A 22,804-nucleotide genomic window follows, 5' to 3' on the forward strand; every position below is an offset into this window, starting at 1 on the left:
ATTCTTTATCCATTCATCTGTTGATGGACACTTGGGTTGCTTCCACACCTTGGCAATTGTAAATAATGCTGCTATGAACACTGGGGTGCATAAGTCTTTCAATTAGTGTTTTTAGTTTTTTTAAAATATATATCCAGGAGTGGAATTGCTGGATCATATGGTAGTTCAATTTTTAGTTTTTTGAGAAACCTCCACTATTTTCCATAGTGGCTGCACCAATTTACATTCCCACTAGCAGTGCACGAGGGTTCCCTTTTCTCCACATCCCCACCAACATCTGTTACTTGTGTTCTTTTTGATGATAGCCATTCTGAGAGGTGTGAGGTGATATCTCATTGTGGTTTTGATTTGTACTTCCCTAATGATTAGCATCACTTCATGTGTCTGTTGGCCATCTGTATTCCCTCCTTGGAAAAATGTCTATTCAGTTCTTCTGTCCATTTTTTAATCAGATTATTCGCTTTTTGATGCGATGAGCTATTTATATATGTTGGATATCACTCCCTTATCAGTCATATCATTTGCAAATATTTTCTTCCATTCAATAGGTTGTCTTTTCATTTTGTTGATGGTTTCCTCTGTTGTACAAAACCTTATAAGTTTAATTAGGTCCCATTTATTTATATTTGCTTTTATTTCCTTTGCTTTAGGAGATGGATACAAAAAAATATTGCTCTGATTTATGTCAAAGAGTGTTCTGCCTATGTTTTCCTTTATTAAAGTATCGGGTCTTACATTTAAGCCTTTAATCCACTTTGAGTTTATTTTTGTATATGGTGTTAGAGGATGTTCTAATTTCATTCTTTTACATGTAGCTCTCCAGTTTTCCCAGCACCACTTATTGAAGTGATGAATGCTAGTTTTAACAATTTTGACTCCTTCTCCAACAAAAAGAAACCATCCTTCCCCACTGTATTCCCCCAAGCCTTTCTGTGGTGGATCTTCAAGGATGTTATGCCATTTTTCACTTGAGGGCTTACATTTTATGATTAAATTAGGCACTCAAACTTCAAATGTTTTATTTTGACAGCAGTAAAACATCCACAGCTCTCTGTCTGTAAAGTCTGGCAAAACAGTATGTTACATTGTTAAGGGGATTCTTAATCTCAACATTCATAATAAGATAACAGAAACAAACATTCCAATACACTACATTTGAGGGTTTAAACTGAGGTTTAGAGTTGGTTTGTTCAGCTTAATCCTATCAAATGATAAAACACTTTAAAACCTAATGGCAATGATTTATAACAAAAAAGGGCTGTTTCTTGTGGAAGTAACTTGGCTTATCTGGAAACTGGTATTTCACATATGTACAGATTATAAATATGCCAAGCCCTAAATATTTCCTGTGGTGCAATGAGGAGCCAGAAGAGGCAGGGGGTGAAATAGGGCACGCAGAGAAGACTGACTCTAGAAATCCATTTACTTCATGATTTTGAAGGGTTTAAGAAATCCCTTTTAAAATTCTGATGTAGCACAGAACTGAAATATATGATACTTTCTATGTGATCTGAGAAATAGAAATTTTTTGTACAAATGTGATTTGAAGGCTTAAGCACAACGGCTGAAAACATATTTGAATTGTACCTCAATAGTTCCTTTTACAATTTTTTCAAGTGTTATCACTTATGTTCTTCACTTGACCTTTTCAATTACCATATAAAGTAATTTAAAGAAAAGGCTCAGGAAAATCTTCAAACTGAGGAGTAACTTGCTGCTGTAACTGTCCAAGGTAACGTGGCAGGCAGTACTCCAAAGAGCGGGACTTTAGGGCTTCATCTATTAAACATTAGCAATAACGCTGCAAATCTTATGCTCAGTCATCTTTCTCTGTCTCTGTCTCTCTCTCATACACACACACACACACACACACACACACATACACTTCTTTGTCTCTCTCACACACACGTACACCCAAGCACACAGAATTAGAATGACAAAGCAATTTTTCTAACATGTATGCTGTTTTCAAGAGGTATAAACTATATAAATTAAGTTAGGTAAATCTAGCATTGTCGCTCACTTTAGCTTGGGACTAATTATCACAGGATTCCAAAAAGTGTCATAAACTTTCTTTTCTAGAGGATGGATATTTTTAACAATTGCCTGGGAGAAGCTCTCCCAGTTTGAAACTGTTTTGGAAACTGCCTAATACCAATCGGGTAGCTCTTTTGCTTTCTAATCATACATGGTACACAAATAAAGCCATCAAAGAGCTAGAAATAAACCTAAAGTTTTTAGAGAAACTACCGAGAAAGACTGAAGAACTAAGGTGCAAGGGAACAAGACAAGTAACGTCCTTCATATTAGTAGTTGTGTTATTGGGCAAGAAAAGCAACTTTTTTAAACCATTATTATTAGACACTAAGCTTTTCACTCTAAGAGAAAAAGATACAAACATAAAACAAAAGAAAGTAATGTTAAATCTGAATTGGAACTATCCATATGAACTCATAATATATATCTATTTATTGCTTTTGGCTCTGTCCACTGAAGCAATGACATCCAAGCAGTAATAAATTTACCAGATCTTGGTTTCTAATACCATTCCCCACTAAAAGAACCACAGCTCCTTCAAGTAATTAATTCTAGGTCTGGGGCAGGAAAAAAGTACAAGTGAACTTGGGACATCCTGTTGTAACAGAAAGACTAATGAGGCCATGCCACAAAGGACTTGAAGGGCTCCCAACAGCAAAATTTTAGACAAGTTGGACATCAAAAAGAATACAATCATGATACATTATAATACACTGAACTAAAAGGAAACCCATAAGACCACAGTGATCTCAAAAAGAGAAAAAAAGAAGAGAGGGAAAAGAAAAGCTCTTCTTTACATAAGAATGCCAGCTAACAAATGTAGAAGAAATAATAATATTAAAATTTCATCATTTTGTAATCCTTAATGTAATTACTGATTTAGGCAACAGACATCAATACTAAAACCACTCAGTAAAAAGCAGTTGGGAATAGTTCACCATCTTAAAGCATCACCCCACAGATTACTACTAATTTCAATGAAGAAAATAACCTCTATAACAGAGAAATTTGGCAATCACCACTTTAATCAAGGAATTAAAGTTATCAGCAGTAATGGAACAACTTACATTATATCCTCCTGATCTGATATATACAACCTGAGCTATGAATACAGTAACCATGTAATTAATCAACCAAACAGCTTCATTTCCAAGAGTGAAAGGGGATGCTATTCATAATTATATCAAAACAATAGATATAAACTGGAATTGTCATGGACAACCCTGTATTTATCCTTATCTGAAGTATCCTTGCAAAAATATTTAAACTGAATCTAATATTGAAACATTCAGACAATTGACCTATCCTCTTCACACAAGTCTAAGTCATGAAAAAAAACAGGGGACTGTTCTACATTAAAAGAGACTAAAGAGACATAATAACCAAATGCAATTTGAATTTACATGCTGCATCAGAGGAAAAGAGCTACAACAGATATTTTGGGGTTAATTAAGGAAATATGAATATGAACTGCATATTAGATATCACAGAACTTTTGTTAATTTTCTTAGAGTGATAACGGTATAGTGATTATGCAATTATTCTTAAAAGTTGTACACTTAGGTATTTAAGGGTGATGTATTGCAAAGCCTGCAACTTACTTTCAAATGGTTCAACCAAACACATATATGATACCTAAGTACACAAACATACATATAATAGAGGAGGAAAACTAAAGCAAATGTGGCAAAATGTATGTGTATTCAATGCAACTCTTCTTGCAATACATCTGTAGGTCTGAAGTTCTTTGAAATGAAAGTTGGGGAACGGAACAATCAAAAACATGCAACATTGGGCTTCCCTGGTGGCGCAGTGGTTGAGAGTCCGCCTGCCGATGCAGGGGACATGGGTTCGTGCCCCGGTCTGGGAAGATCCCACATGCCGCGGAGCAGCTGGGCCTGTGAGCCATGGCCGCTGAGCCTGCATGTCCGGAGCCTGTGCTCCGCAACGGGAGAGGCCACAACAGTGAGAGGCCCGCGTACCGCAAAACAAAAACAAAAACAAAAAACATGCAACATTTTTTTCTTACCTTGTAGTCTCTCATCAGTGAATATTTTGTTTGTTTGGTTCCAGGTGCTATCTATGAATACAATTTTTTTCAGTGTTGTGTCTTTGCACTTGCTGTCATTCAAATCCTGTTCTTCAGTTTTCTTGCGTTTAATGAATGGCTTGTCAAGGTCATCATTTTTGCCTCCAACATTATTTTGAATCTTTTCTTGGAGACGAAAAGAAATTTCTTTTACTGAAACAGAGTTAGGTCCAGGAAAAACAAGTGCAACCTAAAGCAAAGAAGCTTAAGTTAGCAGTGTGCTATTATGATCTTCAAAATTAATAAATTCTGACTTAAAACTTTAAGAGGAAAAAATATGTTGAGTATCTGAGAAACAAGCATTAGGTTCTATTATATGTGCCTCTTTAATATATATGGTAAAGTTTTTGGCTCTTCCCTAGTAATTTATAATCATAATACACTACCTAGAATTATTTTTGTACTTCAAAATAAGTTATTCACCTATTGAGAGAAGCTCAGTTAATTGTACCTTAATTCAAAAAACTAAACTCTATAATATTTCATAAGATAAAAGGCAAAGTATGGGGTACTTTGTAAAAGAACCATTGAAAAGTGCTCAATAATTAAATACCATTTTCACAACAAATGATACAGCCAATGCTGGTAAGGAAATGGTGTAATAGGCCTTTACAGCCATTACTGACATCAGGTTTAAACAGTATAACTCTTTCTGAAAGCAATTTGGCAATTTAAGTCAAGAGTCTTGAAATGTTCATACCCTTTGGTCAAATAATTTCACATATGGGAATTTATCTTAATAAAATAATTCTAAACACACACATACTCACAATACCCAGAATATTTGTTAAAGTGTATTTATTACAGTGAAAAACTAAAACTAAAGAAATCTAACTTTCAAGGAATAATTCAGTAAATTATGGCACCTCCTTTCTTTCAGCATGTTTTTACCGAGATCTTATATACTGTACTGTAAAAGTATAAAAACTCCTGCCACAAAGCAGGCACCCAGTAAATATCTGTTAAATGAACAAATGTTGATAGAATCACAGATGTTATCCTCCATACGTTTCTCTATTTCCCAAGTTTTCTTGAATGAAAATATATCATTTTTAATATGAAAAAATAAATATTAAAATAAACTTTAAAATCTTGAATTTATAAACTTCGACATTATAAAAGTTTTTCAGACATTCACGATGCATGCCTACATATCCCCCATACCCAATAAGCAAAGTCCAGGGCTTTTTAGTTTTCCTGGACTATAAGCATGTCACATCTTTTTATATTACCTAGCACTGTGTTCTATTTAATTGACATAGACGAAAACCTAGCTGACCAGAGAAGGAAATACAAATATATTCCTAGATCCGAAACTCATATATTATTTACAAACACAACTTTCTATAAACTCAACCAAAAAGTATAAATATATTGATAGGAAAGGAAAAACTTACCAAGTTCTTCCTTGAACAAATGAATGTATTTTTAATTTTGCTTCTAAATTAACCATACCAACAAATGTTCCCCCAAGAGACCTAAAAGGGTTTATGTGCTTCTTTCAGAAGTATTCAAGCCCTAGTTTTTTGAGATCTATTGCAACATCACTTTTCAACAAGACCAGCTGTCACTAATGTGACCATTTCAACTATGTGAAAACCAATTAAGAATCTAGAAATGAGTAAGGAAGGCCTCTGAGTAGCCAAAAGAAATATTACAAAGGCCATGTACTAATGCTCTTAATTTAGAGAGAATTTCTAAAAATCCTTCTACCTTAGTCTGTCTCTTCTTCTTCTTCTGGAGAAATTCCAACAACATTTGTAATCTGGTTTCTCAGTTTGTATCAAATTAGACTATCTATGTGTAGTATAGGCAGGAGAATGGAGACGGGAGAAAAGTAAAAGCAGGTCTAGTAGTACTGGCAAAGAGTAAAAACCTGAAGAAATAATGCAAACAATAAAAAGTAGAAAGACAGACTCAACAAAGCTCAACACCTAGGATCATTTGATCTTTGAAGACAATGATGAAGTAAACTGTGCATTGTTTAGTGCAATATAAGATTTAACCCTAGATCACTAAACAAAATATTAAATTATGTTCAAGTAAGTTCAGAAAGGCAATGGGGTTTAAAATTCATTTTTTGATTCAACGTGAAAAGTTGTAAAAAAAAAATAAGCTGCCTACTTCATGGTCCTTTTCTTCATATTCTGGAATACAAGGATATGTATAAATATTCACAAATTCAGGTGCTAAGAGTTTTGCATGTATAGCAGTGCTTTTGCCGTCTGTTTCATTTGGATGTTTAATGATGTCAATCTTCAATGGAAGCTAAAATTTAAGGAAAAAAGACAAATGAACAAAACAAATATAAAAATTCTAATTTTTACATTAACAAAAATGGTCTTTAAAGCTTAAATAGCAAGTTCACACTAAGATCCTATAAATACACTTATGGATTGAAAAGTCATACTTTTCTAGAACAAATACTAAGAATGGTAACAGTCATAGAAGAAACACAAATTTATTCCTCAATATTGTTAATCATGTACTAGAACAACTATTTTCAACTCATTTAACATAGAATCTTCTCTTATAGCAATGTTCCAATGTCACTTTCACTTAAATCACACTGGCACTGAGTCATATTCTTTGCATTTCAATACCTGTGCCAAGAACATTTTTTATAATTCCTATAAACTTTTAGGTCTATTAATTTTACAATATATTAAAAGGAAACATAAGTTTGGGCAAAAGCTTTAGATCTAAAACTCAAGCTAAAATTTTGTTCCTTAAACATCTTCTGAGGTCGAAGGTATTATCTTTTATTTTAACATCATGATTCTCAGCATAATTAACAGCACAAGTGAAATTAATTATTAACTGGAAAAAAACAGTAACAGAATGGTTCTAGGAGGTACACTCTTTATATAAGAAATAACTCTCTTCAAAATCATTTTGCCTATTTTCCTTAAGGTTTCATTATTTAATTACTATGAACTATGTCCTGTCTCTACGCAAAAATAATATTATCTGCAAATTTCTTGAGTTAGATTTTTCTATTATTTCACTGACTTGTTTGGTTTAGTTTTCTGTATCATGCTTGTACAAGTCCTGCATTCAGCCATGATTATGAAAATAAAAGACAAGTCATATCTCCCCCATTATATATATGAAACTCTTTGAGATGGATTCTTCACTGTAGAGTTCAAATGACTTGTTAAGATAAGCACTCTTACAGCTCCCATCCCACACTAAAAGGCAAGAATCTAGGCATTTACCCTGGGGCACATAGCTATTTTACCCTGGTTACAAAATAGTTACAAAACTATTTTTCTTGTTTTTTAAAACAGCTTTATTAAAGAGATAAAATTGATACAATAAATATAAAGTGTACAATCTAATGAGTTTTAACATGTTACACCTTTGCACTCATCACCACAATGAAGATAATGAACAAATCCATCACCCCCAAAAGTCTTCCTGTGCCTCCCTCCTTCCCCTTTTCCCCATCAACTACCACCCACAGTCCTTAGACAACCATTGATCTGCTACCACTATAGGTTAGTCTGTATTTTCTAGAATTTTGTATAAATGAAATCATAAAATATGTACTCTTTTCATCTGATTTCTTTCACTTAGAATAATTATTGTGAGATTCACCCATGCTGTGTGTATCATTAACTTCAGAACTGTTTTTTAAAGGGGCAGTTGCTGTATGCTACTAGATGATCCCAACCGTACATAGTTTATCTTTCAGGATAATTATATGGAAGGAGGACAGTATATACCCTAGAAGGGTCATAAATATCCCAAATAGTTTTCAATCTAGGGTTTCAAACCCCATGCCTCCTACCCTCCCACTCAGGCCTAGTGATCATCTATAAGTTGGAGCCAATTGCTTCAAATCATCAAACCAACTTCTAGTTATAGAATATTTGCCATTTAAGTAGGCAGTTCACAAACGATTTTACATCAGTCTACCTCTGGCTGAACTCTATATCACTTTCCTCATGATGCTCAGTCCCAGCTGATACTACATTCCCTTTCCCCAGGGTCTCTCAGTACCAGCTCAGCATTATCTTATCCCAAGAATTATTATCCTCAGGCTCTCAGTTGTTCTGAGGTAACTTTGAAGCTGACTGGATTCCATTCTTACTTATTCTTGGCCAGTAAACCTTCCAATAGCCTATAAGAGTGATCTGAGACCCCTAAGCAGACCATGGACTTGCCAAGGTGACATGTAGGCTAAACTACAATTCAAGTAACAAAATATGAGTGTTAAAGTATTTTTCTTACTTGAAAATTTAAATGAACCTTAAAATCACCACATTAAATATCTTTAAATATAGTTACAACTTTCTTACTGGCAAGTTCTAATGAGTCCATGTGTAGATTTGGTCTCTTTAAAGTTCTAACAGGCAGCAGTCAAATTTCATACACTATTTCATTTACTCCTAAAGTTCAGGTCACTGTTAGGGAAGTTAACATACACATAATAAATTTTTTGATTACATAGACATGATGGTCTACAGACCTTTTATCTACTCAAAAATAGTCTTGGTAAGCAACAAGCATAAGGTAAGCAATCAATTCAATTTTTTAAATCTGGCTTTAAATCACAACAATTATAACACAGCCCAATGAGTAGGTCTTAGTCTTTCAATTTTAGTTTTATTTAATTTTGGTCACTGACATGTGCTCCATCTCCATGTACAGGATGGGGCTAAACTCATGATTTTGCTTAAGCAAAAATCAACCCTAGTTCCTTCAGGATATGTTTTCTCAAAGGGCAGTCCAAGGCCCTTGAGGTAGTTTTTGAGGCTCCTTCATGTAGTCTGTAAACTTGTCTCTTGTAGTATTCAAGTTTATACCCTGTTTTTTTTCTATGTAATAAATGAATTATAATCATTAATTTAAAAAAGTAACTGATTTCATTAAAAACAAGAGCATTCATCTCAGATGCAAGTGTTTTGGCAATGTGTGCCTCTTTTTCTAGAGATGAGGAAAAAAAATATAGGTTTACCAATCTACAGGATTAAACTTTCTATTAATACAATTCATTTTCATAATAATATCATTTATCAAGCTTATCAGTTATGTTAGAGTAGGTATATATGAGACATGTTTTTAAAATCTATTTTCCTACTTCCAAACAATTAAAGTTCTCACCAACCTTTACACGTGGTATCTGTTCAATAGGTACATTCTCAACTGGGACGTAACATGTATAGCAGTAGAACATTCTTGAACCACCACACTTGAGACATTTTGATCTTCCACTTTGCTGAGCTTTTTGAAGAACTTCTTGAGATGCTAAGCATAAGTTTTGAAGAGGATATTCCGTAGCTATGGATGTAGTTTGTGACTGTTGTATTTCCACAAATTTTGAATTATCTTCTTCCCTTTCTTTGAGAAATATAGGTGTATTGAGAGACATTTTTCATTCAAACCAAAGTTTAACTTTTATTTCTAAAACACATATCATAGATGCACTGAAAAAAAAAGTGGGGGGCAAAATAAAAAACAGAAAACATTTTACTCACTGTTTCTACCAAAAAAAATTACTCAATTTAATTCACAACTGTGTGCTGTTTTTAGTATTTATTAACAAACGTTAATAAGTTTTTTAAACCACTAAATTAGCATGCTTTAAAATACAAAATTAAAAAAACAATATATTCAAAACAATAAATTACCCTTTTAAGCTATTCCCTCCATAAAAATAAGAAGGCTCTTGCCTCGAAAAACTATTTCAAATATAAAGTTTAGGTATGAACGATCTATTTTTCAGTGACTATTTTTGTCCCAGAAACAGTAATTTTGTTTAATATTAGGAATGTAATGTTTTAATGTTAGTATCAGCCAGGAGAGTATTCAACCCTCTCCTGTAAGCTCTGACTTTCAATTAATATTACGTGATATCAGATCTCAGTCTGAACGCTAATGAAAATCCAAGGTTCCAGTGAAATCAGTAAAATTTAGTTGGTTATGTTCTAAAAGATGTAGTCTTCTCCAACATAAATTAAAACACATAAAAATATAACTAAACATCCATTAAAATGAGGCATTCATTACCAATTATAACTTGTAAAATATCCCCAAAGGTGAAATACATGACTATATATAAAGATATATGCATATATATAAAGATTAAAGTGTAATCTTATACATGTTAAAATTTTACAGAGTAACATCAATGTTCACCCACTCTAAGAATTCACACTGCTTTTCAAAAATATATACCATTCAGATTCTTCAGTTCTAGAGGTAAAATAGTAATTTTCTCACTTAAATATTTCCTTCAAAGAAGGATGATGGCTGCCAAAACTGTTATTCAAATATTTTGTAAGCACAATATACTTCGAGGGAGAAAAGAGACTGGGGCCCATTTGATTTGATATGCATTCCAAAGCTGTAAAATGATTCTCATATTCTAAAGCCTTATGGCATTGTGGTGTTTAACTATGAGACTCCAGGCACTTTGAGTACAAACACTGACAAGAGAAATGCTGTGACTGCAACAGAAAACTTTCTGTGCTCTCCCAAATAGAAAGTGAACAGAGTCCAGTGGAACATAATATACAACATAATTTACTAACAAGAAGTTAGTGATACTAATTTAATTAGTCATCAGGAGCTTTTTATAGATTGTAAATCCCAGGGAGCTTGAGACCCAAATAAAGAAGTACAAAGAAAAAAGATGCTAGCCATTGAAGGAAAAGTAAAATATACTTGCCAAACTTACCCAAGGGGAAAGCCAAAATACAATAAATATTTTTGACGTGTACTGATTAGGTACAGGTTTACATTTTGGGTTGCTCAGAGAAAATGATATTTGAAAATGATGATCCAACCCCTTCTTCTTGCCTCACAAATAGAAAACATTATCTGACCTCCACTCCAAATCATCTATCTAAAAATGGCTTTTATCTTTGTCAATATGCCCTCAATGACTGAGAAAGTGCAGGACATTAAGCTGCCACCTTTTCTTGAGGCTCAGATCCTTTTAACATTGCATGACAGTCTTCGACCTTATCTCTAGGAAAATGTACTTACAGACACAATATTTTGCACACAATTTCAGGTGGTTTGCAGATTTCTAGAGTCCATCTACAAATCTGGGTAAAGAAATCTTGCCTAAGATAAGGACAGGAGCAGCCTTAAAAGACTGGGAAGAGATCCTATTAGTCTCTAGAAATCGGAGCTACAAATCCTTTGTTGGCCAAAAAAAGGTCAACTCTCACAAGCCAACAGAGGTCTCATCACCACACTTAGGAAGTTAATTGGTACCTAAATCCTCTTGGTTTGGGTTTGTTCTGGTGTTGCCTAAGGTTCGTAAAAACATTTTTAGGCTAAGTCTTGAGTTATCCAGGTCATGGGACTCAACCTAAAAAAGAAATTGGAGTGGTCTAATTCAACCTGACTCCATTTCTCTGGGTATTCCAGTAGCTATGTAGGGGTTTGCATGTGCTGCCATACCAGGCCTACTGGGGAAGTATGCAGTCCCCAAGGGTGTCGTGAAAGTCAATGTGGTTGTCTGACATTCAATGAAATACTGCTGGTTTTTCTAGAGCCCCAAAGTGCACTCCTCCTGAGATGCCTCAGAAATATCCCCCTGGGCTTCCCTGGTGGCACAGTGGTTAAGAGACCGCCTGCCGATGCAGGGGACACGGGTTTGTGCCCCGGTCCGGTAAGATCCCACATGCCGCGGATTGGCTAGGCCCGTGAGCCATGGCCGCTGGGCCTGCGCGTGCGGAGCCTGTGCTCTGCAACGGGAGAGGCCACAACAGTGAGAGGCCCGCGTACCGCAAAAAAAAAAAAAAAAAAAAGAAATATCCCCCTATATTTCACTTGGACTTCCATCCATATAACTAAATGAATATCAGCAAAGCCTTATATAAAATGTCCTTCCTCTACAAAAATCAGACAACACAAATACCTTCAGACAGTGAAAGGGAAATGCCAATGGCTCCCCACCTTGCCCCGCCTACACACTCTCACCTAGGGCTGAGGTGGCTACACTGCTGAGGTGGGCAGTTCCAAGTTAGGTGTGGCTCCCTCCAAAGGTCTCTAAAACCATATGACCAGGATATCTGTCCTGACCTAATCAACAGCCTGTCTCTAATATGTACAAATCATTTGTTGCAAACATGATGATTCAAAACTTTCAAAACATACTTGTTAACATCAAATATGTGTGGGAAATACAAGTGAAGTGGTAGGGGTTACTGAGAAAACATTAAAAAACTTTATTCCTAAGAAATTAACAAATATTTTTACCTTGATGGTTCACCCATCATTCTGCAACCTGGGATGAAAACAAATTAATTTTTCTCCTTCTACCCTCTTTACCTCCCAACTTAATCAAGTTGTATCAATTCTACCTTGCACATAATCCTCTATTTTTAGTCTCAAAGTCAGGATTCTAGATGGCCCATGGCAATCTCTTACATCTCTTTACTTTCATGCACTTATTACTAGTTTCACATACCGTACTTTAATTTGGAGTTACCTTTTAGTGAAACTATCCCTCCTAGCAGTCAGCTCTCCAACAGCAGAATTCTTTACGGATCTGTCCTGTTCCTATGTCTTAGGGCAGCGAGAGGAATTCAACAAATACTTGTTAACTAAATCAAAACCATTCTGAAAAAGAAGTAACCACTATGCACCTGCTACTGAAGTATCTGACAAACATTTATGGGCCATATGCAGCACGGCAGAATTAGCAGCCTGGCAGATTTTTTTTTTTTTTTTCTAAAATAAAAATGGAAAAGGCTCCTAGCTACAAGTTGACTCACTTCCCAATGGAACATTATATAAAACTCCCCTATTCTGTACTTTGGACCAATTCAGTACTAGATAAAACCTACTTCAATTTTTTTCCCCCTATCTTTAAGAACCTGGTCACATATGTACAGGTCCAATATCCATGTTTAAAAACCCAAGGTACCAACTTTTTCATACAAGTTAACAGCACCCTCCATACACACCACCCAACATGTGGTAGACAGACTGTCTTGCCTTAGTTTTTCACGGTACATTGGGGCTCCGACAGAAGTAATTCTTAAAATATTGTGGTTTTGAGTCAAGCATTGATTTTATCATCCAACTTCGTGGAATTGGCAGCTTGCAGTGTTAATATACTTCCTTACTTATCCTACATTTCCCCCAAATAATTCAGACATAAGGAACAGCCTCTTTGCTTATTATGTAATCATAACCTTAATATTTTAAATACATTGCATGGCACACTATGTCTGTACTAAGTTTCTCCTTCCCTGATAACCAATGCCCCCAAACCACTCCAAACACTAAAATATAAAGAATAGGGTTCCTAGGGGACTAACTTTGCCTGGACAGACTTTTCGTGGGGTGGAATGCACTGAAAAAGAATTTTTTTTTAGGGAAAATTTGGACACCCTTTTCCCAGAGGGCCCGCAAGATCTTAATGCAAGCGCCCGCGCAGAAACCAGGTCACCGCTCACAAAGAGACACCCAGCACGACCTCCGGCAGGGCCCGGCCAAGGAGCGTCCACTCTCGCAGCTGCCGGGCTCCGGCCAGACGGCTGGTCCCCACAGAGGCGCGGAGACCCAAACGAGGGATCTCGGTGGGACTCACACCTGCACAACCCACGGGTCCTCGCACGGCTCCACGCGTGTTCCGCTCCGCCCAGGACCGCTGCGCGCGCCCGGCCTTAGTCCCGCCGGGCGCGGCGGAGCGCTTTCCGGGCGACACCGGAGGGAGGAGCCTAGCCGTTGCTAAGGCCGTTGCTAGGGCCCGGCTCTGCGCGGGCCCTTCTGGCAAAGGTAACGGACGGGGAGGACCGCGGTACGGGGTTAGACGGAAAGTCCCGCCTCAGCGTCTCCGGTGGTCGGTGGTGTTGCCCTTTTCCGGAGAGACGGGATGGAAGACCAGGACCCCGCTCCGTGAGACTGACCCGGACCACTAAAGTGGGACGCGGTTCTCGAAACAAACTGTCAAGGTGCAGTTGCAGTGAGTTGTGAAAAATGCGGTTCCTACAGAACACTTCCCCATTTACCAATTCCCAAAATATTTTAGTCGTGAGAACTTTGTTCTATTACGTTTTTTTAAGGCTGTGTCAAGAGAAGTATTTCGTGTGCTGCATAGTAATGAAAGCTGTTAGGAAAATTATATCTTGATAATTTGGTTTGCTTTAAAACTACACACTCGTGTAGAGGTGGGACTGCTTTGTGCACTTTTCCAGTTTGAAATTAAGTATAATATGTGGATGGGTTATTAAACCATTTTTCCTTGCCCGACCTCAAAGAAAATCCAAATAGAAGGAATGCATGTTGACAATTGTGAGGTTTAGAAACACAGTGACCGGATATTGAGCAATGGATTTATTGAATACTCTGAATTTAGCAAGTGAGAGATAAAAGACAGAACCTTACCCTAGAGGACCTTACGTATCAAGTTAAGAGTGGGTAGTACAGAAAATACAATATGACTAATAAATTATAGGAATTTCAAAAGAGCTCAGAGTGGTCAATGAAGTTTTATTGGCTGAACTTGAGTAAAGCCTTGAAGAATGATTATGGCTTAGGGCAGTGTTATTCAAAGGGGTGGTGTGGTCCATCCGTTGGTGGAGGTCCCATTTGTAAGCAAGGAAATCTATTTAGTCACAACTACACTTTTTAAAAAATGAAATGGTCTAGTGTGGAAATATCAGTACATGGCACTTGGTAAAGTTACATTTTGCTTTATGGAGTTTTAAATTATGTATGTATGCATGTATGTGTGCATTAGGTCACGTTTATAAAATGGATTTCTCATTGTGTGTTTCTCTTAAAAAGTTTGAAAGCCACTGCTTTAGGGGGAAAGAAGAGTAGCAATAGCAAAGTCTCCAAGCCAATTATAAATAATTCACACCTTTATCTTTTTAAACTAATTTAGATCAAGCACACAGATTAAAAAGCAAATGATTCTGTTTATTAATCTGAGTGAGTATTGGGTTACTATTGCTATGTGATAAATTACTCCAAAATATGGTGGCTTAAAACAACCATTTTATTATGTTCATGAATTTTGTGTTCAGTAGAACATAGACGGACAGCGTTTTTTCTGATAACTCAGCTGTGAAGACTGAATGCTAGCAGAGCTCCTGTGTGTAGCCTCCCCATGTGGCCTGGGCTTCCCCACAGTATGGCAGTGGGGTAACCAAACTTCTTAGCCTAGGACCAGTGCTCCAAAGTCAAATGTTGCAATGAGCAAGGCAGAAACTACATGTTCTTTTCTAACCTAGTCCCCAAAAGTAACACAGCATTACTTCTCTCACATTCTTTTTATTATAAGTGAGTTTCAAGCCATGTCTAGATTTTAGGTGACGGGACATAGATGCCACTTCTCAAAAGATTGTCAAGGAATTTGTGGCTGTTTTTTAAAAAACCAACACACTGAATTTACAGCTGTCGCAGAAAACCCCAAAATTTCAGTGGTTTCATACAACAAATTGTTATTTCTCATGAGAAATCCATTGTGGCCATTACTAGTCAGATGAAATGTTAAACTTAAGAAAGTAGGTTTCTTTTTATTTTTAGTGGTTGTGCTATCTCCTACAAGTTGGAGCCACAGCTTACCTGTCAAGAAAGAAAGCACGGTGAATCACACAAAAATTTTAGAGGTCAGCCCTAAAAATGGCGTATGTCACTTTGCCCACATTTCATTGGCCAGAATTTAATCCAAGTTCCCCTCTAACTGCAAGGGAGCCTCAGAAATGTAGAGAAACATACAGGTATTGGTGAGCAGTAACAGTTTGCCACATTCTAAGTTTTTAACCAAAACCCTGTAGTCCCCAACCACTCCTCTTATCTCAATTCTTTTCTTCAAAGGAAAATTCTTTCAAGTATTTTAGGTACTTCTGTTATTTACTCCATATGTCAAAATATACTGCAATTTTTTGATTTTTCACTTTCTGAGAGAAGGCAGTGATAAAGATCTTTTATAACACCACGCCCAAGTGTGTGAACATTCCTTCTCTCCCTACCCCTACACACTCTTATCTCCTCATCTCTCAATACTGTAGTATCACAGTTTTTGTTTAAATTAACATTTGTAAATATTATTCAGGCGTGAGCCACATATGATCACATTAACATTTTTTTGGCAGTATCTTTTTTTTCTTTAACATATTTATTGGAGTATAATTGCTTTACAATGGTGTGTTAGTTTCTGCATTATAACACAGAGAATCAGCTATACATATACATATGTTCCCATATCTCCTGCCTCTCACGTCTCCTTCCCACTCTCCCAGTTCCACCCCTCTAGGTGGTCACAAAGCACCGACTGATCTCCCTGTGCTATGCGCCTGCTTCCCACTAGCTATCTGTTGTACATTTGGTAGTGTATATATGTCCATGACACTCTCTCACTTCATCCCAACTTCCCCTTCCCCCTCCCCATGTCCTCAAGTCCATTCCCTACATCCGCATCTTTATTCCTGTCCTGCCCCGAGGTTCTTCAGAACCATTTTTTTTTTTTTTTTAGATTCCATATATATGTGTTAGCACATAGTATTTGTTTTTCTCTTTCTAACTTACTTCACTCTGTATGACAGACACTAAGTTCATCCACCTCACTACAAATAATTCAATTTCATTTCTTTTTATGGCTGAGTAATATTCCATTGTATATATGTGCCACAGCTACTTTATCTATTCACCTGTCAATGGACACTTAGGTGGCTTCCATGTCCTGGCTATTGTAAATAGAACTTCAGTGAACAATGTGGTACATGACTCTTTTTCAATTATGGTTTTCTGAGGGTATATGCCCAGTAGTGGGATTGCTGAGTCGTATGGTAGTTCTATTTTTAGTTTTAAAAGGAACCTCATACTGTTCTCCATAGTGGCTGTATCAATTTACATTCCCACCAACAGTGCAAGAAGTTTCCCTTTTCTCCACACCCTCTGCAGCATTTATTGTTTGTAGATTTTTGATGATAGCCATTCTGACTGGTGTGAGGTGATACCTCATTTTAGTTTTGATTTTCATTTCTCTAATGATTAGTGATGTTGAGCATCCTTTCATGTGTTTGTTGGCAATCTGTATATCTTCTTTGGAGAAATGTCTATTTAGGTCTTCTGCCCATTTTTGGATTGGCTTTTTTGTTTTTTTGATATTGAGCTGCATGAGCTGCTTGTAAATTTTGGAGATTAATCCTTTGTCAGTTGCTTCATTTGCAAATATTTTCTCCCATTCTGAGGGTTGTCTTTTCGTCTTGTTTATGGTTTCCTTTGCCATGCAAAAGCTTTTAAGTTTCATCAGGTACCATTTGTTTATTTTTGTTTTTATTTCCATTTCTCTAGGAGGTGGGTCAAAAAGGATCTTGCTGTGATATATGTCATAGAGTTTTCTGCCTGTGTTTTAATCTAAGAGTTTTATAGTGTCTGGCCTTACATTTAGGTCTTTAATCCATTTTGAGTTTATTTTTGTGTGTGGTGTTAGAGAGTGTTCTAATTTCATTCTTTTACATGCAGCTGTCCAGTTTTCCCAGCACCACTTATTGAAGAGGCTGTCTTTTCTCCATTGTATATTCTTGCCTCCTTTATCAAAAATAAGGTGACTATATGTGCGTGGATTTAACTCTGGGCTTTCTATCCTATTCCATTGGTCTATATTTCTGTTTTTGTGCCAGTACCATACTGTCTTGATTACTGTAGCTTTGTAGTATAGTCTGAAGTCAGGGAGCCTGATTCCTCCAGCTCCGTTTTTCTTTCTCAGGATTGCTTTGGCTATTTGGGGTCGTTTGTGTTTCCATACAAATTGTGAATTTTTTGTTCTAGTTCTGTGAAAAATGCCAGTGGTAGTTTGATAGGGATTGCATTGAATCTGTAGATTGCTTTGGGTAGTATACTCATTTTCACAGTATTGATTCTTTCAATCCAAGAATCCAAGATTCTTTCAATCCAGTATTGATTCTTTCAATCCAAGTATACCTCTCCATCTGTTTGTATCATCTTTAAATTCTTTCATCAGTGTCTTATAGTTTTCTGCATACAAGTCTTTTGTCTCCTTAGGTCGGTTTATACCTAGGTATTTTATTCTTTTTGTTGCAACGGTAAATGAAAGTGTTTCCTTAATTTCTCTTTCAGATTTTTCATCATTAGTGTATAGGAATGCCAGAGATTCCTGTGCATTAATTTTGTATCCTGCTACTTTACCAAATTCATTGACTAGCCCTACTAGTCTTCTGGTAGCATCTTAGGATTCTCTATGTATAGTCTCATGTCATCTGCAAACAGTGACAGCTTTACTTCTTTTCCAATTTGGATTCCTTTTATTTCTTTTCTTCTCTGATTTCTGTAGCAAAAACTTCCAAAACTATGTTGAATAATACTGGTGAGAGAGGACAGCCTTGTCTTGTTCCTGATCTTAGAGGAAATGGCTTCAGTTTTTCACCACTGAGAATGATGTTGGCTGTGGGTTTGTCATATATGGCCTTTATCATGTTGAGCTAAGTTCCCTCTGTGCCTTCTTTCTGTAGGGTTTTTATCATAAATGGGTGTTTAATTTTATCAAAAGCGTTTTCTGCATCTATTGAGATGATCATATGGTTTTTCTTCTTCAGTTTGTTAATATGGAGTATCACATTGATTGATCTGCATATATTGAAGAATCCTTGCATTCCAGGGATAAACCCCACTTGATCATGGTGTATGATCCTTTTAATGTGCTGTTGGATTCTGTTTGCTAGTATTTTGTTGAGAACATTTGCATCTATGCTCATCAGTGATATTGGCCTGTAGTTTTCTTTTTTGGGGACATCTTTGTCTGGTTTTGGATTTGGGGTGACAGTGGCCTTGTCGAATGACTTTGGGAATGTTCCTCCCTCTGCTATATTTTGGAAGAGTCTGAGAAGGATAGGTGTTAGCTCTTCTCTAAATGATAGAATTCACCTGTGAAGCCATCTGATCCTGGGCTTTTGTTTATTGGAAGATTTTTAATCACAGTTTCAATTTCAGTTATTGTGATTGGTCTGTTTACATTTTCTATTTCTTCCTGGTCAGTCTCAGAAGGTTGTGCTTTTTTAAGGATTTGTCCACTTCTTCCAGGTTGTCCATTTTATTGGCATATAGTTGCTTGTAGTAATCTGTCATGATCCTTTGTATATCTGCAGTGTCAGTTGTTACTTCTCCTTTTTCATTTCTCATTCATTGCTTTGAGTCCTCTCTCTTTTTTCTTGATGAGTCTGGCTAATGGTTTATTAAGTTTGTTTATCTTCTTAAAGAATCAACTTTTAGTTTTATTGATCTTTGCTATTGTTTCCTTCATTTCTTTTTGATTTATTTCTGATCTGAACTTCATGATTTCTTTCCTTCTGCTAACTTTAGGCTTTTTTTGTTCTTCTATCTCTAATTGTTTTAGGTGTAAGGTTAGGTTGTTTATTTGAGATGTTTCTTGTTTCTTTAGATAGGATTGTATTGCTATAAACTTCCCTCTTAGAACTGCTTTTGCTGCATCCCATAGGTTTTGGGTCGTCGTGTTTTCACTGTCATTTGTTTCTAGGTATATTTTGATTTCCTCTTTGATTTCTTCAGTGATCTCTTGGTTATTTAGGAGCATGTTGTTCAGCCTCCATGTGTTTGTATTTTTTACAGATTTTTTCCTGTACTTGATACCTAGTCTCATAGTGTTGTGGTCAGAAAAGATACTTGATATGAGTTCAATATTTTTAAATTTACCAAGGCTTGAATTGTGACTCAAGATATGATCTATCCTGGAGAATGTTCCATGAGCACTTGAGAAGAAAGTGTATTCTGTTGTTTTTGGATGGAATGTCCTATAAATATCAATTAAGTCCATCTTGTTTAATGTATCATTTAAAGCTTCTGTTTCCTTATTTAGTTTCATTTTGGATGATTTGTCCACTGGTGAAAGTGGGGTGTTAAAGTCCCTTACTATGATTGTGTTACTGTCAATTTCCTCTTATATGGCTGTTAGCAGTTGCCTTATGTATTGAGGTGCTACTATGTTGAGTGCATAAATATTTACAATTGTTATATCTTCTTCTTGGATTGATCCCTTGATCATTATGTAATGTCCTTCTTTGTCTCTGTAATAGTCGTTATTTTAAAGTCTATTTTTTCTGATATGAGAATTTCTACTCCAGCTTTCTTTTGATTTCATTTGCATGGGAATATCTTTTTCCATCCCCTCATTTTCAGTCTGTATGTGTCCCTAGGTCTGAAGTGCATCTCTTATAAACTGCATATATACGAGTCTTGTTTTTGTATCCATTCAGCCAGTTTATGTCTTTTGGTTGGAGCATTTAATCCATTTACATTTAAGGTAGTTATCGATATGTATGTTTCTATTACCATTTTCTTAATTGTTTTGGGTTTGTTATGTAGGTCTTTTCCTTCTCTTGTGTTTTCTGCCTAGAGAAGTTCCTTTAGCATTTGTTGTAAAGCTGGTTTGGTAGTGCTGAATTCTCTTAGTTTTTACTTGTCTATAAAGGTTTTAATTTCTCTGTTGAATCTGAATGAGATCCTTGCTTGGTAGAGTAATCTTGGTTGTAGGTTTTCCCCTTTCATCACTTTAAATATGTCCTGCCACTCCCTTCTGGCTTGCAGAGTTTCTGCTGAAAGATCATCTGTTAACCTTATGGGGATTCCCTTGTATGTTATTTGTTCCACTCCCTTGCTGCTTTTAATATGTTTTCTTTGTATTTAATTTTTGATTGTTTGACTAATATGTTTCTTGGCATGTTTCTCCTTGGATTTATCCTGTGTGGGACTCTCTGTGTGCTTCCTGGACTTGATTGACTATTTCCTTTCCCGTGTTAGGGACGTTTCCACTATAATCTCTTGAAATATTTTCTCAGTCCCTTTCTTTTTCTCTTTTTCTTCTGGGACTCCTATAATTCGAATGTTGATGTGTTTAATGTTGTCCCAGAGGTCTCTGAGGCTGTCCCCATTTCTTTGCATTTTTTTTTTCCTTATTCTGCTCTGCAGTAGTTATTTCCACTATTTTATCTTTCAGGTCACTTATCTGTTCTTCTACCTCAGTTATTCTGCTATTGATTCCTTCTAGAGAATTTTTAATTTCATTTATTGTGTTGTTCATCATTGTTTATTTGCTCTTTAGTTCTTCTAGGTCCTTGTTAAACATTTCTTGTATTTTCTCCATTCTATTTCCAAGATTTTGGATCATCTTTACTGTCATTACTCTGAATTCTTTTTCAGGTAGACTGCCTATTTCCTCTTCATTTGTTTGGTCTGGTGGGTTTTTACTTTGCTCCTTCATGTGCTCTGTGTTTCTCTATCTTCTTATTTTGCTTAGCTTACTGTGTTTGGGATCTCCTTTCTGCAGGCTGCAGGTTCATAGTTCCTGTTGTTTTTGGTGACTGCCCCCAGTGGCTAAGGTTGGTTCAGTGGGTTGTGTAGGCTTCCTGGTGAATGGGACTGGTGCCTGTGTTCTGGTGGATGAGGCTGGATCTCGTCTTTCTGGTGGGAAGGACTGTGTCCAGTGGTGTGTTTTGTGGTGCCTCTGACCTTATTATGAATTTAGGCAGCCTCTCTGCTAATGGGTTTTGTTGTGTTTCTGTTTTGCTAGTTGTTTGTCAGAGGGTGTCCAGCACTGTGTCTTGCTCGTCGTTGAGTGGAGCTGGGTCTTAGTGTTGAGTTGCAGATCTCTGGGAGAGCTTTCGCCATTTGATTTTACATGGAGCTGGAGGTCTCTTGTGGACCAATCTCCTGAACTTGGCTCTCTCACCTCAGAGACACAGGTTTGACACTCGGCCAGAGCACCAAGACCCTGTCAGCCACATGGCTCAGAAGCAAGGGAGAAAAAAATTTAAAAAAAAATAAAGTTGTTGACTCTTTCCAAGATGGCGGAGGAGTAAGACGCAGAGATCACCTTCCTCCCCACAGATACACCAGAAATACATCTACACGTGGAACAACTCCTACAGAACACCTACTGAACGCTGGCAGGAGACCTCAGACCTCCCAAAAGGCAAGAAACTCCCCACGTACCTGGGTAGGGCAAGAGAAAAAAGAATAAACAGAGACAAAAGGATAAGGACGGTACCTGCACCAGTGGGAGGGAGCCGTGAAGGAGGAAAGGTCTCCACACACTAGGAGCCCCTTCGCGGGCAGAGATTGCGGGAGGCGGAGCGGGGAGCTTCGGAGCCGCGGAGGACAGCACAGCAACAGGGGCGCGGAGGGCAAAGCGGAGAGATTCCCGCACAGAGGATCGGCGCCGACCGGCGCTCACCAGCCCGAGAGGCTCGTGTGCTCACCCGCCGGGGGCGGGCGGGGCTGCGAGCTGAGGCTCGGTTGCGGTTTCGGTCGGAGCTCAGGGAGAGGACTGGGGTTGGCGGCTTGAACACAGCCCGAAGGGGTTAGTGCGCCACGGCTAGCAGGGAGGGAGTCCGGGGAAAAGTCTGGACCTACCCAAGAGGCAAGAGACCTTTTCTTGCCTCTGTGTTTCCTGGTGCGCGAGGAGAGGGGTTTTAAGAGCGCTGCCTAAAGGAGCTCCAGAGACGGGCGCGAGAAAAGCTCGGAAACCAGAGACGGGCGGGAGACGCTAAGGCTGCTGCTGCCGCCACCAAGGGGCCTGTGTGCGAGCACAGGTCACTGCCCCCACCCCTCTTCCGGGGAGCCTGTGCAGCCCGCCACTGCCAGGTTCCCGGGACCCAGGGACAATTTCTCAGGGAGAACACACGGCGGGCCTCAGGCTGCTGCAACGTCACGCCGACTTCTGCCGCC

At 37.5% G+C, this 22,804-nt stretch overlaps 2 protein-coding genes across 2 annotated transcripts in view; one reads left to right on the plus strand and one right to left on the minus strand.

The window, feature by feature from the left end:
- Positions 1 to 13,760, minus strand: part of DTWD1 (DTW motif tRNA-uridine aminocarboxypropyltransferase 1) — a 17,387-nt gene extending 3,627 nt beyond the window's left edge. The window contains exons 1-4 of the mRNA XM_007455540.1: positions 13,688 to 13,760; positions 9,240 to 9,558; positions 6,251 to 6,394; positions 4,067 to 4,316 (exon numbers count right to left, since the gene is read on the minus strand). Coding sequence (XP_007455602.1) covers positions 4,067 to 4,316; positions 6,251 to 6,394; positions 9,240 to 9,503 — 658 coding nt within the window. The 5' untranslated portion in view covers positions 9,504 to 9,558; positions 13,688 to 13,760. The remainder of the gene's footprint in view (positions 1 to 4,066; positions 4,317 to 6,250; positions 6,395 to 9,239; positions 9,559 to 13,687) is intronic.
- Positions 12,217 to 22,804, plus strand: part of FAM227B (family with sequence similarity 227 member B) — a 286,042-nt gene continuing 275,454 nt past the window's right edge. The window contains exons 1-3 of the mRNA XM_007455562.1: positions 12,217 to 12,284; positions 13,581 to 13,993; positions 15,629 to 15,729. Of these exons, the coding sequence (XP_007455624.1) occupies positions 12,217 to 12,284; positions 13,581 to 13,993; positions 15,629 to 15,729 (582 nt within the window). The remainder of the gene's footprint in view (positions 12,285 to 13,580; positions 13,994 to 15,628; positions 15,730 to 22,804) is intronic.

Source organism: Lipotes vexillifer, unplaced genomic scaffold (genome assembly GCF_000442215.2).
Source record: "Lipotes vexillifer unplaced genomic scaffold, Lipotes_vexillifer_v1.1 scaffold24, whole genome shotgun sequence".
In the NCBI taxonomy this organism is placed as follows: domain Eukaryota; kingdom Metazoa; phylum Chordata; class Mammalia; order Artiodactyla; family Lipotidae; genus Lipotes; species Lipotes vexillifer.